At 45.2% G+C, this 15329-nt stretch overlaps 1 protein-coding gene across 8 annotated transcripts in view; it reads right to left on the bottom strand.

The window, feature by feature from the left end:
- The window catches only part of clasp2 (cytoplasmic linker associated protein 2), a 199473-nt gene extending 188749 nt beyond the window's left edge, over nt 1-10724 (bottom strand). For all 8 annotated transcript variants that reach the window (XM_084313566.1, XM_084313565.1, XM_084313564.1 and 5 more), the window contains exons 1-2: nt 10650-10724; nt 2787-2924 (exon numbers count right to left, since the gene is read on the bottom strand). In XM_084313566.1, coding sequence (XP_084169692.1) covers nt 2787-2924; nt 10650-10683 — 172 coding nt within the window. In that variant the 5' untranslated portion in view covers nt 10684-10724. The remainder of the gene's footprint in view (nt 1-2786; nt 2925-10649) is intronic.
- Nucleotides 10725-15329: the final 4605 nt, after the last annotated feature.

Genomic DNA, 15329 nt, shown 5'->3' on the forward strand with positions numbered 1-15329 from the left:
TAAACCCAGATTCGGCTCAAACAAGGGACTAAACACGTTTCGCAATTATGCCACATCAATGTGGAACGCCCTACCCAAAGCTGTAAAGGAATGTGAATCACTACCCACTTTCAAAAACACTCAAAAAACACCTACGGGAGACTGCAATTCTAAACTGGCCCCTGTAAATGTCCTAACACAACCCCCCCCAATGTACAGTAAATGACCAAGTATGGTCTTGTCAATATTCCAATGTACAGTTTTGCTTGTTCAGTTGTACAGTGTCCCGCCCCCCACCCAACCTCCTCCAATGTACAGTTTCTATGTCAAATGTATATACTCTCTTTCCTGGACTCTTTTCGTATCACAAACAGTACTGTATTTGCAAATCTGGTATGTCATAAATGTATAGATGTAGCAGTACTGTCTATCTGTATGTCATGTATGTCATATATGTTATGATGAATTGAAAATGGGGACCCTGATGTAAACAAGATGAAAGTCTTTCTCTGGTCTGCATCCCCTTAACAATTGTATGTATTGAGCTGTACTGTACTGTACCCATTCTGCAATCTGTTAATAAAATGTTCAATCAATCAATCAATCAATCTCTGCTCTCTCTCCCTCTCTCTCTGCTCTCTTTCTCTCTCTGCTCTCTCTCTCTCTCTCTCTCTCTGCTCTCTCTCTCTCTCTGCTCTCTCTGCTCTCTCTCTGCTCTCTCTCTCTCTCTGCTCAGCCGCTCCGAGGAGGACGTTAAAGTTGAATGAGTCTTGTTTGTTTGTCTCAGTGTGTTTTGTAACTTGTGTTGGACAGGGATCCAGGATGAGCTGTTTGTTTGTCTCAGTGTGTTTTGTAACTTGTGTTGGACAGGGATCCAGGCTGAGCTGAGAGGATGAAGAGGGACGCAAAACAATTACAAAAGAATGCAGATACAAACCATGTGCTGGACCAAAAAAACATGCGGAAAATAGTCTGCACCCATGAACATACCAATCAAACATATCGTTAGATTTATTTTGATTGTTGTGTCAAAACCGATACTTAGTTTCAGACTGAAAGCAGGGCTGAGCGACATGGACCGAGTATCACATCGCCATATATCGTCATATCTATAAACACACTCACTGAATAAAGACTGAGGTTGATCAAAACAGCAGAGGAAGCAGCGTAGTGTGTGTGTTTACCTAGCTCGCACTAGGCCTAGTATAGATGTATATACAGTATATATATGTATGTATGTATGTATATATATTAGGGGTGGGACGATACATCGATCCAGATCGATATATCGATCTATTATCAATAATCAAATAGGATCGATTAAACGTAAAAAGATCGATTCATATTGCGATACTCTTATTTAGAAAATCCGGCGACAGCGACGTCATATCCGCCCCGCGCCCAGTGTTGTGAAACTCTGTGTAGCTCTGTACAGCAGAGCGAGAGCAGGGCTTCAGAGCGTCTATTTTGAGACCCGAAGTCTGTGCAGTTTTTTCCCCGCAACGGGTCAAATGCATCTAACATGGTTTGCATCGTCGCCATTCCTTTATGCCCACGTCGCGTGGGCAGATCTAAATTAACGTTAGGTTAGCTGCTTAAGCTAACTAAGCTAACCGTGAGAGAAACGGAGAGAGGAGAGGGGAAGTAGGAGGGGCGGGGGCATTCTGCGTGTGTGTGTGTGTGTGTGTGTGTGTAAAGACCAAATGAAGTCGGGAGTATTATTATATTGATATTATTTACTGAGGATGGACAGATAATGTTGATATTTAAACATGAATACATATCATGATCATCATGCAACATAAAACAATTGTAGGAATGGTTTGGGAGAGGAAGGGGTTTTAGCTTGCGTGTTGTGAGTTGCAAAACATTTTACTTAAAGTTTAAAGCTCAATATATAAAAACATGGCACTTTACAGTGAACAGGAGGTCTATTTGTATTAAAAACAATAGATTGTTTTTCATTTAAATGTCTGGAAGAGCTCAAAAATAAAAACGTCAATTGATATTTCCGTAGCCTTTTTTTAGTTGATCTAAATGTGACTGATTGTGTTAAATGGGCACATAATATCGTCTCATATCGATCGCAGGCACCTGAATCGAATCGTATCGTGGCACTTTGTGATATCGGCAAATATCGTATCGTTGTCCAAAGAATCGATATCGTATCGTGATGAAACTAATATATATATGCGTGTGTGTGAGTGTGTTTACCTAGCTTGCACTAGGCCTAGTATAGATGTATATACAGTAGGGCTGTCTTAAATACTTCGAAGCTTCGTTCGATGGGCATGGGATTCGAATATGAAAATAAAAATCGATTGTATAAGAAAGAAAATATGAATTATTATTATTATTTTTTTTTTGCTAAATCAACTCTGCCTCTCTTTGTTAATTACAACAAGCAATGCTGTTTGTTATTTAAGATGAGGTCGGACTCGGCACTGACAGATTTGTGTTCATTGTGCTGCTTTTATAAAGCCTCAAATGACGGCTTACAATATTTCATGGAAGCAAAGTGTTTAGTTTGTCTAAGATTTAAAAAGGTTTAAACTTTACAGCACTGACAACGTTGAACTAAGTGCTGTACAAGTCCCACAACATAAAAAAAATAAAAATTTGAAGATTTTTTTTTAATATTTTTTATTTATTTCGAAGCTTCGAATTAAAATCTAATCTCGGCCCCGAAGCTTCGAATTCCAAAAGAAAATAAATCGAAGGTCAGCCCTAATATACAGTATATATATATATGTGTGTGTGTGTGTGTGTGTGTGCGTGTGTGTGTGTGTGTGTGTGTGTATGTTTACCTAGCTTGCTCCCAGAGGCGCTGGGCCTGCGTGCGCTTGAAGACTCTGCTGTCTTCTTGGGGACTTTGGGGACCTTGAAGGCAGCCTGGGCCGAAGAGCGACTCCCATCCACACCGTCATCATCCTCAAAACTACGGTCTGAGAGAGAGAGAGAGAGAGGAGAGAGAGGAGAGAGAGGAGAGATAGGAGAGAGAGGAGAGAGAGAGAGAGAGAGAGAGAGAGAGAGAGAGAGAGAGAGAAGACAGTGTTATCACCCACATCCAATCCCTCCGTGTGAACCCTCCGAACATCCTCCCCAGAAGCAAATTAACATTAAGAACCACATTAGAGATGATACTGTTTTATAGTTTAGTACCATGTCTTTATCAGCTCCTAAAAGCCTCACTTTTAGAAACTAGGTGAATATCGAACAGCAGTGCCGTAGCCTATACGTCACATTGTGGTATAAAGGCCTTGCATGGCATGTTCTCTCTCTTCCAACATGGCTGCCTGTGACCATTGATAACCAGAGAAAATGCCTAATAGCTCTACAGTGGTACAACAGGTCAAACACTGTTCCATTTGTTTACATTGTCTAGTAATAATATTTGTGTCGTTATAAATTATACGTCTCATATGGTATGATAACACATAGCAAACGTTAAGCCGTGATGATGATCTGCATTCTCTCCACATAGTCATAACAACAGAGCTACGAGTCAGTGCATTCAGACATATCCACCCCACTGCCACGTTACTACTGTACTGTACATGTTACTGTACATCCTCTCCATGTTATTGTACATCCTCTCCATGTTACTGTACATCCTCTCCATGTTACTGAACATCCTCTCCATGTTACTGTACATCCTCTCCATGTTACTGTACATCCTCTCCATGTTACTGAACATCCTCTCCGTGTTACTGAACATCCTCTCCGTGTTACTGAACATCCTCTCCGTGTTACTGAACATCCTCTCCATGTTACTGAACATCCTCTCCATGTTACTGAACATCCTCTCCGTGTTACTGAACATCCTCTCCATGTTACTGTACATCCTGTCTCCATGTTACTGAACATCCTCTCCATGTTACTGAACATCCTCTCCATGTTACTGAACATCCTCTCCATGTTACTGAACATCCTCTCCATGTTACTGAACATCCTCTCCATGTTACTGAACATCCTCTCCATGTTACTGAACATCCTCTCCATGTTACTGAACATCCTCTCCATGTTATTGAACATCCTCTCCATGTTACTGAACATCCTCTCCATGTTACTGAACATCCTCTCCATGTTACTGAACATCCTCTCCATGTTACTGTACATCCTCTCCATGTTACTGAACATCCTCTCCATGTTACTGAACATCCTCTCCATGTTACTGAACATCCTCTCCATGTTACTGAACATCCTCTCCATGTTACTGTACATCCTCTCCATGTTACTGAACATCCTCTACATGTTACTGTACATCCTCTACATGTTACTGAACATCCTCTCCATGTTACTGTACATCCTCTCCATGTTACTGAACATCCTCTACATGTTACTGAACACCATGTTACTGAACATCCTCTCCACGCAGGAAGAACAGGAGGAATGACGAGAGAGGAGAAGAACAAGGAGAAAGGGATAGAAGTGAAGAAGGGGTGGAGGTAGAGGTGTTGAGTGGTCTCTGGGATTACAGATCAATACTAATTACAATGGATCCGCGATCAGACGCAGAGGCCTTTGGTTAGAAGGTGAAGCAGCAAAAAACGCATTCCGTACTCGATCGTTACATCACTCCGCTGCCCGCTGACACGGGGGGGGGGGCAGGGCTGCCCTCAGGACACGGTACAGGAGGCGGGGGGAGGGGGGAGCAGGGGCCGGCCTGAGACCTGCATACCGTTTGATACTAGCGTTGTATTTACTGTTATCTGATGAGTGCAGTGATGGTGAAAAGGAGTCTCCAATACGGTCTTGGTCTAATACACACACGCACACTAATGCAGAGACAATCCCCTGACAACACACACATACCATCACTTCTGACAACACACACACACACACACACATATCACTTCTGACAACACACACACACATATCACTTCTGACAACACACACACACACAGCACAAACCCAGTTGGCATCCTCAGCCCCTCCTCTCTCTCCGTCATTAATCAAGACATCCACCCACACAGCTCTCTCCAGCACAGCCAGCAGAAGCCTTCTCCTCGCACGCCACCGTGGCTTGTAGAGCCGCGTCTGCATTCAGAGCCTCTCCATCCATATCGCTGATGAACACTTGTTGATGATAACACACATTGCAAAACAAAATGCAAGGACTTTCAAGCACTTTCCCAAGCACTATTTTTCATTTTCAATGATGTCACTCGAAGGATACAATTCACTTTTTAAGCATCTTCTTGGCCTGCTTGCCAGCTAGAGCATCACATGCGAAGAAGAAATGAGGAAAAGCAGTTGGAGCGCACGAGACAGGGACTCGTCAGATTTGATTAAAACGGAACAAAAAAACATGCATCCGAGGCTCGTGACGCAGGTTTTTGTTTGTTTATTGGTATCTAGCAATATTATTATTGTTATTGTTATTACCGCTATTATTGTTATTATTCATGGTCATATTATCATCAGGGCCACCTCAGGGGGTGTGCGAGCAGTGCGCTCGCACAGGGCGTCGCGGGAAGGGGGGCCTCGCAGCAAATATATATATTTTTTTTAATTTTTTTTTTTTTTTGCGAGGCCCCCCTTCCCGCGAGGCCCTTTTTCATCACAGACCTAAAATCTAGTTTTGCTTATATGCTTATATATTTCACATTAGACACGTTTGTAGAATGTGTCTGACTTGTTCCTGGCTCTGCGGCTCTGCAGATACAGTATTGGAGCTCTGGGGCTCTGCAGCTGACATACTATTGGTTTCAACGAAGGGAGGGGTTACATGTGTACAGTCGGCCGGCGTGCGTCAGGCTTCAGCTGCGTCTGACTATTTCGCGCGTGCAGCATTGGAGGTTATGCCAGCCAAGACGAAGAGGACGGTCGTTCGGCAGATGGACTGAAGATGAAAGTTGTTGCATGTTAGAAAGTTAGTCAGGCTAGCCATGTCGGCTTAGCTAAAGGCAGGGACAGCTAGTTAGCTTTAGCTACGTTATAATATCGAGTGCTAACGTGTGGTTCTGTCGGGATAGCCATGTCGGCTAGTAGCTTAGCTAAAGGCTAACTAGCGTTAGCTAACCTAGAGAGAGTGCGTGCAGCATTGTTATGCCAAGATGAAGAGGACGGTCGTTCGGCAGATAAACTTAGTCAACTCCACGCGGTTGTCTCCATCCTCTTGGACGTTTGGTGAGTTTTTAATGCACTCTATTCTATTCCCGCCGTGGAGATATCTCTCTCTCTCTCGGGCCGGCTAGCTATCGTAGCTGACGTTCTGTTGGACCAGCGGGCCGGCTAGCTATCGTAGCTAACCTTATGTTGAGCTAGCGGGCCGGCTAGCTATCGTAGCTAATGTTATGTTGAGCTAGCGGGCCGGCTAAATATCGTAGCCAACGTTATGTTGAGCTAGCGGGCCGGCTAGCTGTCGTAGACGTTATGTTGAGCCAAGCGGGCCGGCTAGCTATCGTAGCTAATGTTATATTGAGCCAAGCGGGCCGGCTAGCTAACGTTATAATGAGCCAAGCGGGCCGGCTAGCTAACGTAGCTAATGTTATATTGAGACAAGCGGGCCGGCTAGCTAACGTAGCTAACGTTATATTGAGCCAAACGGGCTGGCTAGCTGTCGTAGCTAATGGTGTGTACCTGGTGTCAGTACCTGGCTACTCTATTTGCAGTTAGCCTCCTTAGCTGATGTCGGCCGTTGGCTCCTTGCTACTTTGTTTTCTCTGGTATAGATCCTCTTCTCTTTGGATTTAAGTGTTGATCTTTGTCCTTTTGGATCTATGTATATTCATGTTGCCTTTGTGAAGTTATCTTTTCCTTCTGTTTTGTTCTTCCATTAAAAGTTGAATATCCTTTAGGGGCTCATCTTAGCTGTCTTGCTTATCTCTCTCTCTCTCTCTGTCTGGACCACAGACACATCTCTCTCTCTCTCTCTCTCTCTCTCTCTCTCTCTCTGTCTGGACCACAGACTCATCTCTCTCTCTGGACCACAGACTCTCTCTGTCTGGATCATCACAGACTCTCTCTCTCTCTCTCTCTCTGAGCATTGCATTGCTTATAGTTGTCAATTGTGTCGGTCAGTTCATTGCAATTTTTCCTTCAGTCACATTTAGTTTTATCCTGCACCTGGCCTAAAACAGGTTGGATATGCACACAGCTGCTCTACTGTGTTTGTAGCAGAGCAACCATACCTGAAGCCTTGTAAACAAAGACAACACTAAAGTGTGTACTTCTATCTACACAGTACAGCCAAAGCATTCCCATTGCTAGGCAAAAACTCCACCTGTTTTCTACACTGCTTCTTCCCTTGCTGGATTTTCTGCATTACTGCCACTTGTACATGTGTGTTGTGGAGAAATTTGTAGTGTTACAAAGCGATAACACTGTATATTGACTGTAGAACGGGAGCTCTCTCTCGCTCTCTCTCTCTTGCTATATGTTGACTGTATCATGCCCTCGCGTTTAAATCTCGCACAGGGCCTCGCATTTCTCCCAGGCGGCCCTGATTATCATTATTATTGTTATCATAATTATGGTAATGATTATTATTATATGGTATGAAGCTGTAAGGTGCACTTGAGCTGACCATTATGTTAAAATAAATATGAAGTTTGGAAGGGGGCAGGAAACATAGGTTTTCTTCATCCTGCTCCTTTTCAGCCATGGGTGTATCATGTAAAAAAAATATATATATGTTGGTGATATTGTGCAAAGATGAACTGTACCCCCATGTACGAAACAAAATAAAATGAATGAATGAATGAATGAACAAAAAAAATGTATTTCTTGATTCAGAACAATTTGATCATGGATGAACAAAACATTCAATGCGAATGGTTGATTTGAATTTCAAGGACTTTTTAAGCACCTTGTTAAAAGAAATGGGCTGTTTAAGAATTCCAGGCCTCGACTTTTTTGGGTGAAAAGTCAAGCACTTTAAGCACTTCAAGGACCTTGTACGAACCCTGTGTTTTACATACATGGCCCCATCGAAATATCAAACACGCCCACCGCACATCTCCTAAAACGGACACAACAACATGTTAATAGTGTCTCGTGCAAGGGTTGGGTACCCTTCACATTTGAACCGATACCTGTACCTGTGAACCGAGGTACCTTTTTTCTGTACTTTAGTCTCAAAAATTTTTATCTATCTACCTCAGTTGTAAAAAAAGAAATGGCCAAACTTAAAATAGTTTATTTTGAACTATTTGTTAATATATATATATATATATATATATATAATATTGCAGCGAGCGTTGTCTGCATCTAGCTTTGTAAAGTGTAATGACACTTGCGACTGTTTTCGGCTTGCCATTGCCCCGACTGCTTTGTTGTTGAATCAAGTCAAATCCTAGGTAAGCTTGTATTGTGCGCATGAACGTGCGGCACACTTCATAGGTTTCGTATCGCGGTAAACGAAACGTTGACGTCATCGGATAATTTTTTTTACCGAAATGTGTCACCGGCGGATCTCACGTGAATCGGTACTCGGTAGTACCGACGTGATTGGGTCGGACTCTGTACTAGGCTTGGGCGGTATCATTTTTTTCACACCGCCATACCTTGCTGACATAATACCCCGGTATACGGTATATGACGGTATGACTTTCATTTTCATCAGCGGGGGGGGGGGGGCAACCCGTGTTACCAAGTAAACAAATCATGGTGCTACTATCGTTAGCTCTCAGAATGGTAGCCAGTTAGCCTGCAGCACCTGGTAGTACTAATAACGTTAGTATTGTGTATTCAAAAACGCACCGGACTGCGACGTAACGTTTTACCATTTATTTGCTTGCTCCACAACAACACACATCAACACTCTTTACCACAACGCTTTACGGTATTTTCACAGCACTGTCGCAACATTACCGTAAAACGTGAACACCGTTGTGATCCACTCGCTCCACTAGTGAGGACTGGTCTCGCCCTCTGCTGGTGGCGGCGCGTGTGTGCACTACAACCAACCACTGTCAAAACTCTGTTTTAGTGTAATTATACTGAAACGCATCTGTGATTTTGACGGTATACCGTCGGGATTTCTAAATACCCTGGTATACCGTTTTTTTTTTTTGATCCACTTTTTCTCCCATTTTTCTATATTTTTCTCCCATCCCAATTTCGTATCATCCAATTCAACCCTCCCCTGTCACGAACGCTGTTTCTTGCCTCCCACAAGCCGGCTGCAATGTGGACTAAGTCATACATAGCACAAGTCCCCTCCGGTACTTGAGGTAACAGCAGTCGCATCTTTTCACCTGCGCAGCTCGATCTCTCGGTGTCGAGGAGTAACGCGTGGGAGGCTCACGCTGCCCCCGACACTTCCTGATTCTACTGCGCAGGCGCACCAACCGACTTGTAGGAGTCGCTTGTTCACAACGTTCGATCCCCACCCTTCAGTTTTCCCTCCCCGTAATACGGCCAATGTGTATTACTGCGGACGACCAGCTAAACTGAAAACAATGTGGAGAGCTGGATTCGAACACGCGAATCCTAGCGTCTCCACACTGGTGGCGAGTGCCTTGCCCACTACACCACCTAGCCGCCCTTATACCCTGGTATACCGTAATACCGCCCAAGCCTACTCGGTAGTCGGTACCCTTAAAAGTACCTGATTCGGTACAAATCCCTAGTCTCGTGTAGAAGACCACGCGCTCTCGTCTCTGACACAGTGGAGCAACGGATGGGGATGTGGCTGGTTCGTTAGTTATATGGATTTTACACCATTAGTTAGGATGTAAAATCAGTATTTGTTTAAATTAAAGCAATCCATGACGGTGCTTGTAGTTTTGCTTGCCGGTATTTGAGACCGATGCTGACAACTCTAGCTGTTCTGGGATGTACACACACACACGCACAGATCCAGCGAGGTGGTAGAGATCAAAGTGCTTGCGGTAGAATGCAGTCTCTCTCCCGTCGTTGTAGCGACCAGCTGTGCAGCATAGCATGTTAAATGCGCCAAAGCCACCACCCCACACCTTGACTCATACATCAGCTAACCTAGCTAGTACGCACACGCACACACATATATACACACAAACATATATACAGACACACACACACACACATGCCAATGTCAACATGCAGAAGCCACAGATCATCAACAACAAACACAATACACGTTGCTTTGTGGAGAAAGCCCATCATATACCATGGAGGTAAACTCCAGTGTGTTTGTGTTGTACTCTATACCAGCTACTTGGATCTATCCAGGCACTATACGCATCGGTTTATAACATCCTTCATACACATCCATCTTAAACCATATCTCTCTCTCTCTCTCTCTCTCTCTCTCGCTCTCTCTCTCTCTCTCTCTCTCTCTCTCTCTCTCTCTCTCTCTCTCTCTCTCTCTCTCTCTCTCTCTCTCTCTCTCTCTCTCTCTCTCTCTCTCTCTCTCTCTCTCTCTCTCTCTCTCTCTCTCTCTCTCTCTCTCTCTCTCTCTCTCTCTCTCTCTCTCTCTCTCTCTCTCTCTCTCTCTCTCTCTCTCTCTCTCTCTCTCTCTCTCTCTCTCTCTCTCTCTCTCTCTCTCTCTCTCTCTCTCTCACACAAACAGCATGCAAGCACCACGTACAGCTATTTACAGCATCCTCACATATTCTCTCACACTCTCTTTCTCTCACACACACACAAACACACACACAGACACACGCAAGCACTATGTACAATAAACGATTATCAACCAACAATCTCAAATCCCACTCACACACACACCCCGGCTCACTCACAGTCACAGATGCGTTGGCAGATGAGGCGCCTCATGCCTCCTGGAGGGCGTGGTTTTTGGGGTGCCCCCCCCTCGGTCTCTCTTCTCCGTACCCCCAACTCACACACACACACACTTCACACTTCACATACGCACACACACACACACACACACCTCGCGCCCAGGCTACACACACTCCCCACACCGCTGTCGGAGAAACCCTCCACAGAACACTTCCAGCATTTTCTCTCTCTCTCCTCCCTCGCTCGCTGACATCCATCTCCCTCCTCCCCTCAGCAGGCTGACAGCCAATCAGAGGCAAGGTGACATCATAGCAGGGCAGCCAGTGCCGAGGCTGGCTTCTGTGTGTGTGTGTGGGGGGGGGTCTCTCCCTGCCAGACTAGCTAAACTAAGCTTGTTACCATCGACTACAGACACACACACACACCGCTGCAACAACTGCCACTTAAGACTCATAATAGTTTATGTTGCCTTATCTTGCGTGTAAGCAAAAAGTAATTTAGTCATCAGTCACACACAGACTCATGTACACATATATGCACACAGACACACAAACACAGGGGATGTAATTAGGACAGCACAACAACAACAGAGGGTAATCAGGGGTGAGAACAAGAAAACACAAAACAAACAAATCAAGCAAAGAAAGAAACCATCCCTGATCTCTGTACAGATGAGTTCATCCAAGCTCTATAGAAACACCAGAGCAGTGCATACTTTTGTTAATATTTATAGTTTTAAGAGTTTTGTCTGTACCAACAGTAGGTGCATTTAATGTGTATGACCGTCAGTCACTTATAGACATTGGATTACGGGAAACTTACCGACTGGATTACTCTCTGGATCAGCTCTCTGAACCGCAACAATGGCCCGTTGAGATCTTGAGGACATCAGGACCGGATCTCGCCCCCAGGGACAAAGGACCCAGACGGCGAGGAAAGAGAGCTGGAGTCCGTAACAGGCTGAGAACCAGGCGGCACAGGACACCACTACCCAGTATATTGCTAGCCAATGTACAATCAATAGACAATAAACTAGACGACATCCGAGCAAGGATTCAATTCCAGAGAGACGTTAGGGACTGTAACGTTCTCTGCTTCATCGAGACGTGGCTGGCGCCAGAAGTCCCAGACCACGCCATCCAACCGGCCGATCATTTCTTCATTCACCGCAAGGATAGAACAGCAGAATCCGGTAAACAACGTGGAGGAGGTATTGCCTTCATGTTGAACAAAAATTGGAGTGACCCAACTAACGTGAAGGAATTATCCAACCACTGCTCCCCAGAACTGGAATATATAACCATCAAGTGTCGTCCTTTCTTCCTCCCGAGGGAGTTAACGGCGATCGTCCTGGTCGGAGTGTATATTCCACCGCAAGCCAGCAACAAGGTTGCGCTCTCCAGACTACACAACGAGGTAAATAGAATCCAAGAGGCGAATGTTAACGCCGCCATTTTAGTTCTGGGAGATTTCAATAGCGCCAATCTGAGAAAGGTATTGCCCGACTTCTATCAGCATGTGACTTGCAACACCAGAGGCGGTAACATCCTAGATCACTGTTACACGCAATTTAAAGGTGGCTACAAGGCTCATTCTGATAGTGGCTTTGGTAAGTCAGATCACGCATCAATTTTTCTTTCACCAAAGTACAGACAGAAAATTAAAAGTACTCCCGTAGTCTCGTGAGAGGTGCAGAAATGGGATGTGACGTCAGAGGATACGATCCGGTCAGTGTTTCACAACACAGACTGGAATGTGTTCCGCGACACAGATAACATTAATGCCTACACGGAGACAGTGCTGGACTATGTTTGTACTAGGGTGAAAGAAACAATCCCCACTACCAAAATGAAAGTTTACCCAAATCAAAAACCCTGGGTAGACAAATCCGTCCGTGAAGCTCTGAGAGAGCGCACCAAAGCATACAACGACGGCCTAGAGGCAGGCAACATGAATGACCACAAGGTGGCGCGATACAACGTAAGGAGGACTGTGTCAGAGGCCAAACGACGCTACAGGGATAAAATTGAACTCCAGTTTGAACAAGCTGACTCTAGAGCTATGTGGCAGGGGCTCAAAACGATGACAGACTACAAAGGCGCCTCCCTCAAACTGAACAGTGACATCTCCTTAGCAAATGACCTCAATACCTTCTATGCGAGGTTTGATGCTGGTAATAACAACACCAGCTCACAAGCCTCGGCAATGGGGGGGGGGGGGGTCGGCTGGTGATGGAGGCGCAGTGTTCAGGGTAACAGAGCATGAGGTGAGGCGGACCTTTAAAAAAGTGAATATCAGGAAGGCAGCAGGTCCAGACGGCATCCCCGGCCGCGTCCTAAAAGTCTGTGCCGACCAACTGGCCCCAGTATTCACTGACATATTTAACCTGTCCTTAGAACAGGCTGTCATCCCCACCTGCCTGAAGAAGTCCACTATTATCCCTGTACCCAAAAAATCCAAGCCTGCTTGCCTCAACGACTACCGCCCTGTAGCTCTCACCTCCATAGCCATGAAGTGCTTCGAGAAGCTAGTAAAGGGCTACATCTGCTCCTCCCTCCCCATCAACATGGACCCCCTGCTATTTGCATACCGCCCCAACAGGTCCACGGAGGACGCCATATCCCATGTGCTGCACACAGCAGCATCACACCTGGACAAGAGGCAGGGGAACTATGTGAGAATGCTATTCATCGACTACAGCTCGGCATTCAATACCATAGTCCCCTCCATACTCATAGCCAAGCTCAGGGACCTGGGCTTGGGCTATGACCTCTGCCAGTGGGTCTTGGACTTCCTGACTGGCAGACCCCAGGTGGTGAGAGCAGGCAACTGCACCTCCTCATCCATCACCCTCAACATAGGGGCCCCCCAGGGCTGTGTTCTGAGTCCCCTCCTCTACTCCCTGTACACACACGACTGTGTGGCTCAGCGGAGTAGCAATACAATCGTCAAATTTGCTGACGACACAGTGGTGGTGGGCCTGATCTCTGCCAACGACGAGAGGGCCTACCTGGAAGAGGTCAAGGTCCTGGCGGGATGGTGCCAGGAAAACAGCCTCTCCCTGAACGTCAGCAAAACAAAGGAGATGATTGTGGACTTCAGGAGGTCGGGGGTCAAGGACTACAGCCCCCTCAGCATCGACGGGGCACCGGTTGAGAGAGTCAACAGCTTTAAGTACCTCGGAGCCTACATATCCGAGGACTTGACATGGACCACACACATTAACAGTGTTGTGAAGAAGGCACGACAACGCCTCTACTTCCTCAGGCGCCTAAGGAAGTTCCAAGTCAGCCAGAAGATCCTTAAGAACTTCTACTCATGTACAATAGAGAGCATCCTGACCGGCAACATCACCTCCTGGTTTGGGAATAGCACTGCACAAGACCAAAGCAGACTACAAAGAGTGACACGTTCAGCCGAACGCACAATTGGAGGGGGGCTCCCCACCCTCCAGAACATTTACTACAAGCGTTGCAAGGGCAAGGCTAAGAGAATCATTAAAGACTCCAGTCACCCGAACAACTGCCTCTTTGAACTGCTGCGGTCAGGCAAGCGATACAGGAGTCTCAAGGCGAGCACAGAAAGACTCAGAAGAAGCTTCTATCCCCAGGCCATCAGGCTGCTAAACGAACAATGAATGAACACTACACAACAACAACCACCAAACGCACATAGCACACACATCCACACGCACACACTCACTTTAAACAAACACACTGTAGCACCCACTCCACACACTTATAGCACACACCCACTTTAAACAAACACACTGTAGCACCCACTCCCCACACTTTATATTTATGGATGAAGGATTGCACTACAACTCGTACACCTTACTGTAAATTGTACCTAAAATTGTACCTCATCCCATTTCTGCTTTGCACTAGATAGTACTGTACATTAGTACACTGCATAGTATTGTGTATTGTATATTATATGGTAACTCAGAACATTGTACATATGTCTATACCGAACACTGTGACCTCATTTTCTTCTTCTAAATTCATGCTATATTATGTTATTATGTTATTTGATACTATCTTGTCTAGCACAGTCTCTGGAGCGTAACAGTAAGAAGCATTTTGTATGAAAGTATTCTGTACTTCTGTATGACAACTATTAAAGAACTTGAACCAGTTCATAACTATCCTTACAATCCACACACACACACACACACACACACACACACACACACACACACACACACACACACACACACACACACACACACACACACACACACACACACACACACACACACACACACACACACACCAAGCTCAATTCACAGGCTTGGTCTTACGATCATGACATCACAGAGATGATGAACCAAATACTAGTCTGGCAACAGGGATAAAACAAGTACTACTATGGCATCACGAAGGCCCACGCATGTCTACTCTGGCCTCACGAAGGCCCACGCCAGGGTTTCCGTTAGAAAAAATTGTTGCCGGTCTCCGTGACCTGCAAGATTTCAATCTACCGGACAAATGAGATTAATTCCGGTCATAGTTTATTGAGCTTTAAAACAATTGATAGGCAGGCTATATAAAGAATGTCATCCTCAAGGCATGTAGATTTATAATATTATTACTTAAAACTAGGCTACTTTTGCGTATACAGTCATTAATATATTCCAAATAAAATAAGTCCCTCGATACTCCGTGCTGCTGCTGACT

The sequence above is a fragment of the Notolepis coatsorum genome (assembly GCF_963971535.1).
Source record: "Notolepis coatsorum genome assembly, chromosome: 4".
Taxonomy (NCBI): Eukaryota; Metazoa; Chordata; class Actinopteri; order Aulopiformes; family Paralepididae; genus Notolepis; species Notolepis coatsorum.